Source organism: Camelina sativa, chromosome 9, assembly GCF_030686135.1.
Source record: "Camelina sativa cultivar CO46 ecotype springtype chromosome 9, ASM3068613v1".
In the NCBI taxonomy this organism is placed as follows: Eukaryota; Viridiplantae; Streptophyta; class Magnoliopsida; order Brassicales; family Brassicaceae; genus Camelina; species Camelina sativa.
Window position 1 is genome coordinate 985688 of NC_141888.1, and position 18403 is coordinate 1004090.

Sequence of the window (18403 nt, forward strand, 5' to 3'; positions counted from 1 at the left end):
TGCTATCCGATCCGCCACCCGAGACACTGCTCCAGCACCACATCGGGTAGATGATCGGATACGCTCCCCAAGCCCATTTATGGGTATTGTTCATCAATATCCAAGGCGTAGGGACCTGTTTACGTCGGAGAGAACCATCACCAGCCCCATGGAGGTCGACTCAGATGCATGATCAGGCAAAACTGAGGAGGACCAATCCTCTTATTCGTGGAACAAAACTTTGATCGCAAATGGGAAGAGGCCGACTTCTGAAAACGCCCAAGAAGTGGCTGAGAGAATGGTGGAAGAGGAAGAGGAGCACACAGATTGTGACGCCCGCAAACCAACTTCGGAGTTGGATTGTGGACCGACACCATGGTGTAGTATCGCTCGACACCACAAGTTGGTTCTGACTGCGGGTTTGGATTATTTTGCGAATAGTTTGCTGGTTTGGTGGAATTAAACTAGAACCCTAATTTTATAAGGGGACGGCTCTGGGGGTCGCCTCTAGGGTGAGCCAAGTTTGCTTGTATTATGAGATGGGTGACGTTTGACACTATGTGTGTTGGTTTGCAAGTGGTGCGATGGGTGACGTTTGACACTAGGTGGAGGTGTCGTTCAATACTAGAGGAGTTATTAGTGAATTAAAGTATTTGTGGGAAAGTGTTGTCCGTGGTTCGACGAAATCAAATATTTTAGCTCACTTCTCTTGTTACTCGGTCGCTAGGGATGGTTGGTTGTGCAACTCAGTAATTAGATGAGGTGGGGTTTGGTGTATTTGTGAGAGTTTTGTAATGAGCAATTTATACGCCGGTTGTCTCGTCGGAACTATGGGTTCCAGTGAGATCGTTTCACGTGCACTTTGTGTGAGAATTTGGAATCCAGGTGTGGTCGTTTCACAGATGGTGCGAGTTCCGCTGTACCGCAAAAGAGATTCCAACCCAAAAAACTAAGCAAAAATTTGTCTATCTCCACTATATCCCAAATCTCTTGGAACCATATTCTGAACAGAAGTTGGATGTCTCTCTTAAATACTAAGCTCCACACTGGTCGAAATTTTTTGCCGTACAAGTTGGCTGGAAAAAGATAGATAAGTAAATGAGGACCTCAATGGAGATCGAAATGATACAGAGAAACATTAAGGAAGATTTGTGCCATTACATGATCTCCAGTCAGGGGTTGCAAGCAAACCATAGCTTAGAATTTATAATCTAAAATTTTGCACATCATATTTGATGTTAATTTTGTATTTAAATGAAAAGAAAGAAAAAAATTTTTAAAAAAGAGAAATAAATCTGGTTAAATAAATATGTAAAGGGAACACTATTTTAAAGCAAAAGGTAAAAGAAGTATCTAATTTAACTAGAATAATATCATAAGATATTATCTAATAATAATTTAATGTGAATTATGTTTATTAGAATATAAAAATACATTTTAGGAATATATGACATATGTGATAAAAAAAACATATAAATAATGGAATGTTTTCTATCTTCCAACTATTTTTGGTTTAAGATCATTTGCTTTAAAAAAAAAAATGTTTCTTAGATATAATAACATACTTTAGTCAAATGAAATAGATAATGATGTATTAAAAGTTAGTTTTAGAAAACACATGTCAAAAAGAGGTATGCATATCATAAGTATATTTTTAAGAGTTGGTTATCAAAAAATTAAAATATTATGGAAGATAATGAATCTTTGTTGCCTTTAATTAAAAAATTAAAGAGGTATGCTACTGAAATGACCCAACCCATTTTTTTTCTAAAATAATAAATAATAAATATATTAATATAATATGATAATAAACAACTAAGCTAGTGGTCCCATACCCACTAGCCACCTAACCACAATCACACCAAACAGCGGAAATAATAAAACCAATAAACCAATAACCAATATCAATTAAACCGTAATAATTCCAAAATCATAAGCTAAAGGTCCAATCAATATAAACCATGGAACCAACAATCCTAAACAACATTCTAGGACTCAACTCTAGCAACCTAACAAAAGCCAAACAACAATCAAACGAGCCACTAGAACATCCTCCTCTTCATTGCCATGACCCCACAGTCACACTTTGCCTCTACCTGCACCACAAACACAATGAGACGTGTGAGTATTACCAGAAATACTCAGTGAGTCGATCCTCCCATCTACGAGCTATACGCACAAGCAAATAAAGAGTACAACTACAAATAAAATATAACAAACCAACCATTTAAACAGAACAACCAATAACACTTTCACCATACCTACACATCATCACACAAAACAAGTCATACAACCCAATCGCTTAGATAAGCTCATGGTCACGCACTCACCTTAACAAGTTATTCATGAAAATAACTACAACCAAATGAGAGGCTATCCAATATCCAAGAACAACCAAACTCGCTCCTACAACCAATCACAACAACAAACAAACATTGAAAACAAACTGATAGAAAAATCAGAAAAGAACAACCTCACAAGTGAAACCACGAAATCAAAACGAACCGTTAACTTTCTAATCCCTCCAGTTAAAAGCAAGGTCAATACGTCCAGAAGCTTCCAAAAAACTTTCAGCACAATCAGATAACAAATGAAACCTCAATCGATCCCGTAACACCCGCTGGTTTCAATCCGCGAATTGGAAGAAACGCCCCCACGAAACTGTCAATATCTCCTAAAATATTAACTCAAATTCACTTCTGTAAAAAGGAGAGTGTACGAAAATTGCTTAGCTACAATCCTACCAAAAATCAGTACCTTTCAAAACGATTTGACCAGTCGAATCCTCCTTCTCCCAAACCCTGACAGTTCTATTTCTCTCTTAACACTAAGGAAAAAGCTTGATCTCCTTCTCTTTCTCCTTTGCACCTAATAACCAACACTTAGCTGTCTTTCTCTCCCTCTCTCAGATGAAAATGTCAACCAAAACACAAAAGCATGAGAGGAGGCGTGAGTTGAGAAAGAGATTAGGGCTTTTTGGTTTAATTAGATTAAACCAGGATTTAATTAAACCAAAATTAATTAAAATCCACTCTTTTGGTTTACTCAACATAACCCAAACTCTATTCCCAGAACACGAATGTTACAATTCTCCCCCACCAACATAGATTCGTCCTCGAATCTCGAACAACCATCAATCAAGGACTCCCGTGCAACCGTCTCCATGGCCCGCACTTCTGCGACCAATCTACAGAAGGTCACGTCTAGGCGATAGACTCACGCTCCAGGCGTCATTTGCTCTCGACTTTTTGGACTTTCCTTTACTCGTAGGCCTAAACCTTGAGTTTTATTGGCTCCTCATCAGACCTAAGTCTGCATGCCAAATGTTGGCTCCTCATTGGGCCTAAACCCGCATGCCATAATATATAAGGAAAAATCCAACTCGTCTCTCGGGTCGTCACCCTACAGCGCGCCTCCGGACCGTCATCCAAAGTCGATATACCAACCATACTCCCAAGCCACAAAGTCTTTGAATATGGAAGTACTAGGAGAACCAAAGTCCCCCAAGAGTCGCGAGCAAACGATTCTGCACACGTCTGAGTCCTATCCCTATCCAGGTTTCCTTCCCGTGGCTCGCGTAAAACATCTCAATGTCCTACCAACCACATATCCCCTCACTGGAATACCTCATGACCACACAAGGATCATATACATGCCACAAGGGCCGCCACCAAGGCCAAACAAAATGTCCTAAAGAGGACCGCCACCAAGGCCAAACAAAATGTCCTAAAGAGGACCGCCACCAAGGCCAAACAAATGTCCTAAAGAGGACCGCCACCAAGGCCAAACAAATGTCCTAAAGAGGACCACCACCAAGGCCAAACAAATGTCCTAAAGAGGACCGCCACCAAGGCCACTCGTCCCGAAGGACCGTCACAAAGACCATCTGTCCCGTAGGACTGTCACAAAGACACTCGGGCTAAACAGCCCGCCACAAAGGCCACATAATTGGCTAAACAGCCCGCCACAAAGGCCACACACGGCTAAACAGCCCGCCACAAAGGCCACACACGGCTAAACAACCCGCCACAAAGGCCACACAATGTCTAAAAAGACCGCCACACACGGCACACTGACTCGAAAGTCCACCACTAAGGCCACACACAAGCCCCTCCAAGGCTCTCCACCGCTAGAATGGACAAATTCCAACTCTTGTAAAACTTTCCATATTTTAGCACTTTCCATTTTTGGAAACTTTCCATTTTTGGAAACTTCTATTTCAGAAAAACTTTCCTCCAAAAACCCCGCCTGGAAACTTTGTACCCCGAGCACCACCTCATCTTGTTACTGAGTCGCACAACCAACCACCCCAAGCGACCGAGTAACAAGAGAGATGGGCTGGAATACTCCATTCCCGCTCCAACCACGGATTACAGATAGGACCAGGCTAAACAAGTTCAAGTCGCGCTTGTTTCTCATACCACTTCTTGAATCTTGCCTTCATCTTCGCCTCAAGCTCCCAAGTCTGCTCCTCAACACCATCACAATCCCACATGACTCTCATCAAAGGAATCTTCTTCTTCCGAAGTTCCTTGATCCTCTTCTCGAGAACCCTCACTGGTCTCGCCTCCAATGTCATGTTAGGCTGAAGGTCCTCAGGAATCTTAGCCAACACCTGCTCACCCTCACAGAGACACTTCCGCAACATAGACACATGGAAAACCTTATGGAATGCATGCATAACCACAGGCAACTCCAGCCTATATGCCACCGGTCCCACCCGCTCAATCACTCTGAATGGACCCATAAACCTCGAACTCAACTTAGTCTCTGTCAATGACCGGTTTGGACCCTGCAACATGGCCATCTTGTGGTACACTCTGTCTCCTACATGAAACTCAAGATCTCTCCTCCTCCTATAAGCATAACTCCTCTACCTATCCTGAGCCTCCTTCATGTTCAGCTTGAGAACCCGAATCTTCTCTGAGGTCTCCTGAATAAAATCTGCCCCAAACATGCTCCTCTCCCCCACCTGAGTCTAGCATAACGGTGTACGGCATGGTCTCCCGTACAAAGCCTCATAAGGAGCCATCTTAATACTCGCCTGATAGCTGTTGTTGTAAGCAAACTTTACCAGGTTCAAGTGATCTGCCCAATGGCCACCCCAATCCAACACACACATCCTCAGCAAATACTCCAGCGTCTGGATCGTCCTCTCTGACTGTCTATCTGTCTGGGGATGATAAGATGTACTCATATGCACTTTAGTGCCCATCTCTGCCTGAAATGCCTACCAGAACACCGAAGTGAACTTAGAATCCCTATCAGATACGATACTCGCTGGCACCCCATGCAATCTGACTATCTCTCTCACATACTTCTTAGCCAAGACCGCTGCTCCATGAGTCTTCTTAATGGCAAGAAAATGTGCTGACTTAGTTAACCGGTCCACAATGACCCAAATAGCATCAAAAGTCCGTGACACTGGCAATCCTACCATGAAATCCATCGTGATCATATCCCACTTCCACTCAGGAATGGGAAGACTCTTCAGTAACCCGCCAGGAACCTGATGCTCAGCCTTCACTAGCTGACAGACATCACACCTCACGACACAACTAGCTACATCCCTCTTCATCCCGACCCAGTGATAGTACCTCTTGAGATCACGGTACAGCTTAGTCGCTCCTGGATGAATAGAAAACTTGCTCGCATGAGCCTCTCTCAGGATCTCCTGCCTCAACTCTTTATCCTTGGGCACACAAACCCGACCGTGCACCAAGATAGTTCTATTATCTGAGACATGATACTCTGAATCAACCTCCTTTGAGGCATTCACCAGCTCCAAATCCTTCTCCTGATCCAACCGCACCCTACTCAGAAGATCTGCTCTATCAACCGCCTTCAAACCCAACAGTTCCTGTGAAACAGCACACAACCTCAAAGCACTGATCTCTTCAACCAGAGACTCCATCTCCTGCTCCTGAGCCGAAGCTACCCTCTTCCGACTCAGAGCGTCTGCAACCATGTTAGCCTTACCAGGGTGATAGGCTATCTCCAAATCATAGTCTGCCACCAGCTCCATCCACCGCCTCTGCCTCAAGTTCAGCTCGGGCTGAGTGATTATATACTTCAGACTCTTATGATCTGTAAACACCTGCACCTTTGCACCATAAAGATAAGATCTCCAAATCTTCAGGGCAAAAACTACAACAGCCATCTCCAAATCATGAGTTGGATAGTTGCCCTCATGCTTCCGTAACTGCCGCGAAGTGTAGGCAATCACCTTCCCATGCTGCATCAACACACACCCCCAAACCAACTCTAGATGCATCAGTATAAACCACATAGGGTTCTTCCTGCTCCGGCAAAAGCCAACACTGGCATAGTAGTCGACATCTCCTTAAAGCTTGCAAAGCCCTCCTCACAATCCTGTGACCAAACAAAAGGAATATCTTTCCCTGTCAACTTAGTTATCGGGCGTGCTCTACCTGCACAAATCTCCTGTAGTAACCTGCCAAACCAAGGAACTCATGAAACCCATACCTCGTCCTTATTCTACTCTTACAACACCGACGCACCCCACGGTGAAGTTATAGGACGAAAGAATCCCATGCTCAACAAATCCTCTGGTTACTTCCTCAGCTCTACTAAACTAATAATCAAATATGCCAACATCACTCGCCGCCACATGAAAATCACCAATCAAAGATCCTTGAGAACTGATCATCTCATCTGTGACAACTCTTCAGGTCATCCATTAAACTTTTCGCCTCTCCGGCAATTCACATCCCCCTTCCAAAAATAGACAAATCCTAACTATTCATAGAACTTTCTATTTATGGAAACTTTCATTTTCTGGAACTTTATATTCTTCCTTTGCAACGACACTTCCCCTAAATTGCAAAACTCTAACTCCCTAAACACTTTCCATATTTAGATCACATAATCCCTTAACCTATTCCACATCAAGATTTCATAAGAACTAATCATCTTATTAAAGCTTCTCCAACAACATTGTCAGTAAATCCGCAATACGGTCATCTCGGTCTGAGCAAAACATGTCACCACAGTCACAACACCCGCTGGACCTCTAGAAACACCAGTAAGCACATCGTCCACACAACTAAAATCCAAGATTAAACAACCATCAACTCTCGAGGTCCACATTCCGTCATCATATTTATACTCGCGTCCTAGGCATTGCCTTCTCTAAACTCCTCCACCCTTGGGTCGTAACCTTCGGGCCATACCGATCTCACTCTCAGACCAGCGTCTTCGAGTTATACCATCTCACTCATGGACCACAATCCTCAAGATCTCGGTATCAGGAGAACTACTCATCCCCTCAAGGAAACCACAATCCTCTCAGGAGCAACAATCCTTAAAGAATATAAACATCTTTCGACCAAAAGTACTTCTTGTGGTCCGAGTATAACATTGCAATGTTACACCTGCCCACTCAACTACTAATATCCAACTGGATTACCCACCAAATAGAGAAAATATCTGCTCCAACTACAAATGTCTACCTATCCGCCTCTCAAGGCTCGATACCTCTCGAGAAGAATCTCGCACCAGCATCTACAACTGCTCCATCCTCCTAATATAAGAAGGAAAGTCCTCAACATCCGCAGCCCTCGGCTGCACCCTGCCACATGCGGTACAACTAGAGCCTGCACTGGTACCCCACTCGGTAACGCTCCAACAGCACGCCAATAGATCCGCCAAGCGATCATCTCGACCCTGGGCTACACCTGCTGCAACCCCACATCTGGGTTCCCAGCACCCCCGGCATGCTCACCGGCTAACCCCCCTCTGGTTTGTTCTGATACGCTTGCGACCCTCTGACATACCTCCTCGTGGAACTCTGGCCTCGGGACCCGCCCGAGCATGACTACGACCACGTCCCCGCCCACGACCAACAACCAACTACCTTTAACAACTGCTCTTCCAAGAACAGAGGCTAACAAGCTTAGAAACAAATCAAAACCACACAAAGAAACATAACAGACCGTGGAATCTCATTGAAGGCTCGAAGAGGATGTTCTAGGACTCCATGCACACACACATTTGACTAACTCACATAATCAATCAAGACATGCAAATCCCAAAAATCTACAACACAAAGCCTAGTGAACCTAAACCTAGAACCGTAAGGGCTCTGATACCAAACTGAAACGACTCGACCCGTTTTTTTTTCTAAAATAATAAATAATAAATATATTAATATAATATGATAATAAACAACTAAGCTAGTGGTCCCATACCCACTAGCCACCTAACCACAATCACACCAAACAGCGGAAATAATAAAACCAATAAACCAATAACCAATATCAATTAAACCGTAATAATTCCAAAATCATAAGCTAGAGACCCAATCAATATAAACCATAGAACCAACAATCCTAAACAACATTCTAGGACTCAACTCTACCAACCTAAAAAAACCAAAGGAGCCACTAGAACATCCTCCTTTTCATTGCCATGATCCCACAGTCATACTTTGCCTCTACCTGCACCACAAACACAATGAGACGTGTGAGTATTACCAGAAATACTCAGTGAGGCGATCCTCCCATCTACGAGCTATACGCACAAGCAAATAAAGAGTACAACTACAAATAAAATATAACAAACCAACCATTTAAACAGAACAACCAATAACACTTTCACCACACCTACACATCATAACACAAAACAAGTCATACAACCCAATCGCTTAGATAAGCTCATGGTCACACACTCAACTTAACAAGTTATTCATGAAATAACTACAACCAAATGAGAGGCTCTCCAATATCCAAAAACAACCAAACTCGCTCCTACAACCAATCACAACAACAAACAAATATTGAAAACAAACTGATAGAAAAATCAGAAAAGAACAACCTCACAAGTGAAACCACGAAATCAAAAAGAACCGTTAACTTTCTAATCTCTCCGGTTAAAAGCAAGGTCAATACGTCCAGACGATTTTCAAAAAATTTCAGCACGATCAGATAACAGATGAAACCGCAATCGATCCCGTAACACCCGCTGGTTTCAATCCGCGAATTGGAAGAAATGCCCCCACGAAACTGTCAATATCTCCTAGAATATTAACTCAAATTCACTTCTGTAAAAAGGAGAGTGTACGCAAATCTCTTAGCTACAGTCCTACCAAAAATCAGTACCTTTCAAAACGATTTGACCAGTCGAATCCTCCTTCTCCCAAACCCTGACAGTTCTGTTTCGCTCTTAACACTAAGGAAAAAGCTTGATCTCCTTCTCTTTCTCCTTTGCACCAAATAACCAACACTTAACTGTCTTTCTCTCCCTCTCTCAGATGAAAATGTCGACCAAAACACAAAAGCATGAGAGCATGCGTGAGTTGAGAAAGAGATTAGGGCTTTTTGGTTTAATTAGATTAAACTAGGATTTAATTAAACCAAAATTAATTAAAATCCACTCTTTTGGTTTACTCAACATAACCCAAACTCTATTCCCGGAACACGGATGTTACAGCTACCAACAACACTTATTCTTCCTACACAACACTTAATTATTTCCAGCGATCTCTGTATTCATACTCTCTCTTTCTCTCTATCCAAAAAATGAAGCTCTCTAACCGTGTTCTTTCATCCCTTCTCCTGATCTCTTCTATCCTACTTGCTGCCACTACAGGTTCAATACTCATATCATGTTATAGTATCTAAATTATCATAAATACAAATATGTGAATTTAGTTGTTATATCATAATGACTATACATTTTTATTATAGACATTAATTACTAATTACTAACACACATATGCTCAAATGTGTTTTTTTTTATATATATAGAGATGGGTTTTGCGGATAAAATATGCAAGACACAGAGCCAACGTTTTACAGGTGTGTGCTTGAGCAATTTCAATTGTGCCATCAACTGCCAACTATTTGAGGAATTTGAAAATGGCCACTGCAAATTCGACGGAATTTATGCTCTAAACCCTGTTCAATACCATTATAATATTATCAAAAACCAGTTGTATTTTGGACTTCTCTCTTTAATAATTGCTATGAGGTTGTTGAAGAATATACATATATATCTTGGATTACAAACACTCTTAGTTAAATTTGTGTTCTTTATATTCTATTTACATATTTCGTTGTTCTTGAAAATAACTAAAAATAATATAAAATTACATAAAATAATTTAAACAGTTATTTAAACAATAAAAAAACTTTTCCTTTAATTTTAATCAATGTTATATTCAAAACAAAAGCTTATATAAATGCTTTCTTAGACTAACTCGTTGTGGTTAATTTATTACAAAGTAAAAACTGAGGATCGATCTACTTTCCATGATAAAGATATAGAAAAGTTGATAATACCACATTTTACAACATCTTTTGCAATTCGTAAAAATCTAATTCAATGACACATCATATTCTAATAATCATATATTGATTCGGCATAATATATATTTCATTTTTTGGTTATAAACATATTACATAGCCAAGAGCATATAAGTGTAACGCATCTGCATTAATCAAAATTAGGAACATAATTAGGCTAACCACTTTTGTGTCAAGTGAACTAGCTCAGACTTCACCAACCTCGCCTAAATTTGTGCCTCAAAAGAGATTCCAACCCAAGAAATCAAGCAAGGACGTTGCGATCTGTTAGTGGGGGTGAATTGTGACATCCATGGTTGAGGGACATGCAGAGAGGTTTAAAATAATAATTTGACCACCTATATCACCAAATCGGTCAAGAGTCCTGAGAGAACCAGAGTTAAGCGTGCTTGAAATAGAGTAGTTTTAGAATGGATGACCTTTCGGGAAGTGATTGTCGGTATTGTGCGAGTGAGGGCAAAACAGATGGAAAGATCATGTGCTGATTTGTAGGGACGGTAAACAAGTCTTTAAAATCTCATAAACGTAGCAAACCGACCGTTAGATATGGATCGGCTAACGGGCCTAGTGAAAAGACATAGAGTCCATTTAAGCGAGGTGGCCCATGGACCGGCAGTGGACATGGGGTCCACTAAGCAAGGTGACAGTCGGAATGTTACACATGGACTCCAATGATTGGCTGAAAGCAATCCCTAGCTCAAAATTTCTAATCTAAACTTTTATGTATACATTGATTTAGTATTTAAATGAAAAGAACCAAAAAAAAAGAAGAGAAATAAATCAGGTTAAATGAATAAAGCTAAAAACTATTTAAAAGTACAAGGTAATAAAAGAATCTCCTTTGATTAAAATAATATCATAAGATAATATCAAATAATAATTTTATATGAATTATGTTTATTAAAATACAGAAATATATTTTAGGAATATATGGCATATGTGATAAAAATACAAAATAAATATTGGAATGCTTTCTATCTTACAGCTATTTTTAGTTTAAGATAATTTGTTTTTAGAATAATATGTTTCTTAAATATAGTAATATACTTCAATCAAATCAAATAGATAAAGATATATTAAAAGTTATTTTTAGAAAAGACATGTCAAAAAGAGGTATATAGATATATATTATAGGTTAATTTTTATGAGTTGGTTATCAACAAATTTAAAATATTATGCAAGATATTAAGTCATTGTTGCCTATATATATAGTGCCACCAACAACAGTTTTTGTTCCTACACAACAATTAATTAATTCCAACTATCTCTCGAGAATATTCATTCCCTCTCTCTCTCTCAAAAAAAAAAATGAAATTCTCAAACCGTGTTCTTTCATCTCTTCTCGTGATCTCTTTTATCTTTCTTGCTGCCACTACAGGTTCAATACTCATGTCATTATATAGTATCTAAATTATCATACATTCCAATATGTGAATTTAGTTTTTATATCACAATTAGTATACTTTTTTGTTATAGACATTAATTTCTAAGTAACACGAATATGCTCAAATGTGTTTTTATATATATAGAGATGGGTTTGGCGGATAAAATATGCAAGACACGGAGCGACCGTTTCACAGGTTTGTGTTTGAGCGATAACAGTTGTGCCATCATTTGTAGACAATTCGAGAAATTTGAAAGCGGTCACTGCGGCGGAGCCTTCCTTCGTTGTTTATGCACCAAAGCATGTTAAAGACTATCATAATATTATCAAGAACCAGTTGTATTTTTAATGTTTTCTATGTGGCTGTTTTAGAATATATCTATATATATATATATATATATATATATTTAATTATAGACATTTATGTTTTTATCTTCTATTTTTGGATTTCTTTGTTCTTAAAAATAACTTAAAATAATATTAATTTACTATAAATTAAATAATATAGTCATTTAAACTTTGAAATAAACATTTCTTTTAATTTTAATCAATGTTATATTCAAAAAAGCTTATATAGATGCTTTCTTAGACTAACTCGTTGTGTTTAAATTATTACAAAGTAAAGACTGAGGATCGATCTACCTTCCACGATAAACTTATAGAAAATTTTATGATACCACATTTTACAACATCTTTTGCAATTCGTTAAAATCTAATTCAATGACACATCATATTCTAATAATCATATACTGATTCCGCATAATATATATTTCATTTTTTGGTTATAAACATATTACATAGCCAAAAACATATATAAGTGTAACGCATCTGCATTAATCAAAATTAGGAACATAATTAGGCTAACCACTTTCGTGTCAAGTGAACTGGCTCAGACTTCACCAACCTCGCCTAAATTTGTGCCTCAAAAGAGATTCCAACCCAAGAAATCAAGCAAGGACGTTGCGATCTGTTAGTGGGGGTGAATTGTGACAACCATGGTTGAGGGACATGCAAAGAGGTTTAAAATAATGATTTGACCACCTATATCACCAAATCGGTCAAGAGTCCTGAGAGAACCAGAGTTAAGCATGCTTGAAATAGAGTAGTTTTAGAATAGATGACCTTTCGGGAAGTGATTGTCGGTACTGTGCGAGTGAGGGCAAAACAGATGGAAAGATCATGTGCTGATTTGTAGGGACGGTAAACAAGTATTTAAAATCTCATAAACGTAGCAAACTGACCGTAGATATGGATCGGCTAGCGGGCCTAGTGAAAAGACATGGAGTCCATTTAAGCGAGGTGGCCCATGGACCGGCAGTGGACGTGGGGCCCACTAAGCAAGGTGACAATCGGAATGTTACATATGGCCTCCAATGATGGGCTGAAAGCAATCCCTAGCTCAAAATTTCTAATCTAAACTTTTATGTGTTCATTGATTTTGTATTTAAATGAAAAGAACCAAAAAAAAAAAAAGAGAAATATATCAGGTTAAATAAATATGTAAAGGTAAAAACTATTTCAAAGTACAAGGTAATAAAAGAATCTGCTTTGATTAAAATAATATCATAAGATAATATCAAATAATAATTTTATATGAATTATGTTTATTAAAATACAGATATATATTTTAGGAATATATGGCATATGTGATAAAAATACAAAATAAATATTGGAATGCTTTCTATCTTACAGCTATTTTTAGTTTAAGATAATTTGTTTTTAGAATAATATGTTTCTTAAATATAGTAATATACTTCAATCAAATCAAATAGATAAAGATATAGTAAAAGTTATTTTTAGAAAAGACATGTCAAAAAGAGGTATATATATATATATATATATATATATATATATATATATATATATATATTTTAGGTTCATTTTTATGAGTTGGTTATCAAAAAAATTAAAATATAATGCAAGATATTAAGTCATTGTTGCCTATATATATAGTGCCACCAACAACAGTTCTTGTTCCTACACAACAATTAATTAATTCCAACTATCTCTCGTGAATATTCATTCCCTCTCTCTCTCAAAAAAAAAAAATGAAACTCTCAAACCGTGTTCTTTCATCTCTTCTTGTGATCTCTTTTATCTTTCTTGCTGCCACTACAGGTTCAATACTCATGTCATTATATAGTATCTAAATTATCATACATTCCAATATGTGAATTAAGTTTTTATATCACAATTAGTATACTTTTTTGTTATAGACATTAATTTCTAAGTAACACGAATATGCTCAAATGTGTTTTTATATATATAGAGATGGGTTTGGCCGATAAAATATGCAAGACACGGAGCGACCGTTTCACAGGTTTGTGTTTGAGCGATAACAGTTGTGCCATCATCTGTAGACAATTCGAGAAATTTGAAAGCGGTCACTGCGGCGGAGCCTTCCTTCGTTGTTTATGCACCAAAGCATGTTAAAGACTATCATAATATTATCAAGAACAAGTTGTATTTTTAATGTTTTCTATGCGGCTGTTGTAGAATATATCTATATATATATTTAATTATAGACATTTATGTTTTTATCTTCTATTTTTGGATTTCTTTGTTCTTAAAAATAACTCAATAGAATATTAATTTATTATAAATTAAATAATATAGTCATTTAAACTTTGAAATAAACTTTTCTTTTAATTTTAATCAATGTTATATTCAAAACAAAAACTTATATAGATGCTTTCTTAGACTAACTCGTTGTGTTTAAATTATTACAAAGTAAAAACTGAGGATCGATCTACCTTCCACGATAAACTTATAGAAAATTTTATGATACCACATTTTACAACATCTTTTGCAATTCGTTAAAATCTAATTCAATGACACATCATATTCTAATAATCATATACTGATTCCGCATAATATATATTTCATTTTTTGGTTATAAACATATTACATAGCCAAAAACATATATAAGTGTAACGCATCTGCATTAATCAAAATTAGGAACATAATTAGGCTAACCACTTTCGTGTCAAGTGAACTGGCTCAGAGTTCACCAACCTCACGTAAATTTGTGCCTCAAAAGAGATTCCAACCCAAGAAATCAAGCAAGGGCGTTGCGATCTGTTAGTGGAGGTTTATTGTGACACCCAGGGTTGAGGGACATGCAGAGAGGTTTAAAATAATGATTTGACCTCCTATATCACTAAATCGGTCAATAGTCCTGAGAGAACTCCAGAGTTAAGTGTGCTTGAAATAGAGTAGTTTCAGAATGGATGACCTTCCGGGAAGTGATTGTCGGAACTGTGCGAGTGGGCAAAACACAGGGAAATATCATGTGGTGATTTGTAGGGACGGTAAACAAGTATTTAAAATCTCCTAAACGTAGCAAACCGACCGTAAGATATGAGTCGGCTAACGGGCCTAGTGAGAAGACATGGAGTCCATTTAAGCGAGGTGGCCCATGGACCGGCAATGGACATGGGGCCCACTAAACAAGGTGACGGTCAGGATGTTACACATGGCCTCCAATGATGGGCTACAAGCAATCCCTAGCTCAAAATTTCTAATCTAAACGTTTATGTGTACATCATATTTGATGTTGATTTTGTATAAATGAAAAGATAAAAAAAAGAGAAATAAATCAGGTTAAATAAATATGTAAAGGTAAAAACTATGTCAAAAAACAAGGTAATAGAAGAATCTGCTTTGATTAAAATGATATCATAAGATAATATCTAATAATAATTTCATTTGAATTATGTTTATTAAAATACAGAAATACATTTTAGGAATATATGGCATATGTGATAAAAAGACAAAATAAATATTGGAATGCTTTCTCTCTTACAGCTATTTTTAGTTTAAGATAATTTGCTTTAAAAATACTATGTTTTTTAGATATAGTAACATACTTCAATCACATCAAATAGATAAAGATATGAAAGAATTACTCAAATGTTATCCAAAAGTTGGTTTATTACTCATATCTATAAATCTTTTGAAAATTACTAGAATGTTTAGTGCCCTGGGTGTAATTACAATTTACCCCTTGGATTTTATTTCTCGAATTTGAGTAAAAAATTAAAAAAAAATACACATCAGCAAATTAAAATACACATCAGATATGATTTAACACAGTCATTAAGCAATTTTTTTTAGATCGCAGTTTTTTTTTAGATCCACAGTTTTGTTTTCTTGTTTATATCAAAGAGAGGGAAAGTGAATAGGTTTTAACTGTTCACAAACCGCGAAAAAAAAAAAATATCGAAACTCTCGTCGTCTCTTGTCGCCGGCGATACTCTGTTGTTGTCTACTCTCTTGCTGTCAATCTCCCGCCGTCATCTCTCGCCGTCATCTCTCACCGTCTTTACTCGTTCTCTCTATCTTTGTCGTCGCACTCTCTTTCTTCGTCATCGCTCTCTCTTTCTCTTCGTCTTCTTCGTCTTCGTCTATCCGGTATGTGTCGACTGTTTAGTTTCGAGTTTTCCGGCTGAATGTAGGTTTTTTCGATGATTTACCGCTGGAGTCGCCGTTGTTAATGACGGCTGATTTGTTAGATCTATTCGATTCGATGGCTGATTTACTTTTTGTTTTATGTTGTGGCTCAGTTATTTTAGGGTTTATGGCTGATTTGTTAGATTTATTCGATTCGATGGCTGATTTACTGTTTGTATTATTTTGCGGACGGATGAGTTGTGACTGAGATATTTTGTGCTTTAGATCTGAGTTATGTGTTTGTGGCTGAGTTATGTTATGCTTTGTGTATGAGTTTGTTTTATGTTATGACTGATTTATTTTATGATTTACTTATGAACTATAACGGAAGTCGATGGTGATTATTTCTTCTGAAGAACAAGCAAGGGATTACCCCCCAAGACTATACGCTAAAATAGAGTCTAGAGATATAAACACAAATTTCAGGATGAAAGAATTCCCTCAGATTAGGGAATCAATAGGACTGGATGCGTGGGAAGAAACGAAGAAAGTACCTATTGAAATAATCTCTAAGCTAGTTGATAGCCAATTCGTCTGGTCTGGTAAGGTTGTTCATTTCCTACTATGTAACCAGTTAAGGGTACATAAGAAGGAGCTTTGGTTTGTGGTTGGCGGTCAACCTATCAGGTTTGGGTTGAATGAGTTTCATTATCTGACGGGGTTAAACATAGACCCAATGTCTACTGAACGGTTTGAACTTGAAGAGGAACACAAAGATTTCTTCAGACTTTTGAAAGTGCCTGGTGGGGCAGGTCCAACGCTACTTGAACTCAAGGAAGCATTAAGAGTGTGCCGGGGATGGGTTAACCTTGATCATCGTAAATGGTTGGGGCTATTGCTTCTTCAACACATTGGACTTTATGGTTTGCATCATAACTCTAGAATTCCATATGAAAGTGCCAAAAGAGTTTTTGATGATGAAGCAATGAAGACGTATCCGTGGGGTCGGTCAGCATTTGAAGCTCTTGTTTATTCCATAAAGATGTTGAACCCTATGGGAAAGTCGTACACCCTCAGTGGGTTTACACCCGTGTTACAGGTTTGGGCGTATGAGTCCATCAAATGCTTGGGAGAACGGTTTAGGAATGCATCAGCTGAAGATGGTGGCATACCGATGCTTCAATGGGGTGGAAACCGTACATGTTCATCGCTGGAAACCGCAATTGCTGAAGAGATCAAAGCGCTTGGTGAGGTAAGGTTTATATCTGGTTGAGTGATTGTTTAGTAATGGGTGAGTTATGATTTAGTTATGGCTGAGTTATTGTTTAGTAACGGCTCAGTTATGTTTTAGTAATGGCTGATTTATGCTTTAGTGTTGGCTGAGTTATGTTTTAGTAATGACTGATTTATGCTTTCATTAGTAATGACTGAGTTAAAACTTACTGATGGGTTTCATAATCTCTTATGTTACAGCTGCGTGTGATTAATATGGTTATGAAGGAAAATGGCTGCGAGCTGTTTCATTCGTGGCCAGAACAAGAAGACGACCCAGCAATCGATCGCCTGATCGAAGACATACATATGAATACGTTTGTTAAAGGTTTTTGGGATGTTAAGGGGAGTGATAAGAAGAAAAAGAAAAGAAAGCTGAAGCAGTTGTTGAGTCTAAATCTCCTCCCGCAAAGAAGCGGAAAGTCCAGAAGATGAAAGTTTCCAACAGTCAGGAAACTAGTGAAGGAGTTGCACAGGGGAGGAAGAAGAAAGGAAAAAAGGTAAGTGAGGAGGAAGATGTTGGGGAAGATGGGTCGGTTAGAACTATCGAAGATGAGTCGGTTAGTACTATCTACGAATTGATCTCTAAGTTATACACAAGGTTTGACACCGTTGATAGGAACATTGAAAATGTATCGGCGAATCTGGAGAAGAAGATGGATGAAAGGATTGAAACCAGGCTTGGATCTTTTGTGACGGACCTCAAACAGATGAAAGAGCTCGTGCTTCCAAAGAGCACGAGTGACCAGACTTTAATTTTGGGACAGGAACTAAATAACCTGGGACATGGACAGGAACTTCAGACATCAAAAGGTCCACCAAAAGTTCCGGTAATGTCTGATTTATATTTGTTTTATGGCTGATTTTTCAGAATGTTTAGGCTGAGTTATTATAATTTTAATTGTCTTCACTATGATAAACAGGAAAAGAACTCTTTGACTTCTCCTAAGAAGTCTCCAGATGCTAAGAAGTCTCCAGCTGCTAAGAAACCAGCTGATACGAAAACAGGGCCTTCCACGAGGAGAAATGCCAAAGAGTTAGAGGCGTCAGA

At 38.2% G+C, this 18403-nt stretch overlaps 2 protein-coding genes and 1 long non-coding RNA gene across 3 annotated transcripts; 2 read left to right on the top strand and 1 right to left on the bottom strand.

Moving 5' to 3' along the window:
* Positions 1-1836: 1836 nt before the first annotated feature.
* On the bottom strand, positions 1837-2889 carry LOC147937544 (uncharacterized). Its single transcript, XR_015565682.1, has 4 exons — positions 2737-2889; positions 2485-2640; positions 2310-2385; positions 1837-2075 (listed from the first exon to the last, which is right to left on the bottom strand). It is a non-coding gene; the product is annotated as an uncharacterized LOC147937544 (long non-coding RNA).
* Positions 2890-11482: 8593 nt separating this feature from the next.
* LOC109126600 (defensin-like protein 8) lies at positions 11483-12191 on the top strand. The gene is made up of 2 exons (XM_019230297.2): positions 11483-11682; positions 11834-12191. Exons 1-2 carry the CDS (start codon positions 11613-11615, stop codon positions 11995-11997), a joined length of 234 nt encoding a protein of 77 aa, XP_019085842.1. The 5' UTR covers positions 11483-11612; the 3' UTR covers positions 11998-12191.
* A 1410-nt stretch (positions 12192-13601) lies between these two features.
* LOC147937545 (defensin-like protein 8) lies at positions 13602-14325 on the top strand. Its single transcript, XM_087467590.1, has 2 exons — positions 13602-13806; positions 13958-14325. The coding sequence occupies exons 1-2, from the start codon at positions 13737-13739 to the stop codon at positions 14119-14121; spliced, it is 234 nt and encodes a 77-aa protein (XP_087323716.1). The 5' UTR covers positions 13602-13736; the 3' UTR covers positions 14122-14325.
* Positions 14326-18403: the final 4078 nt, after the last annotated feature.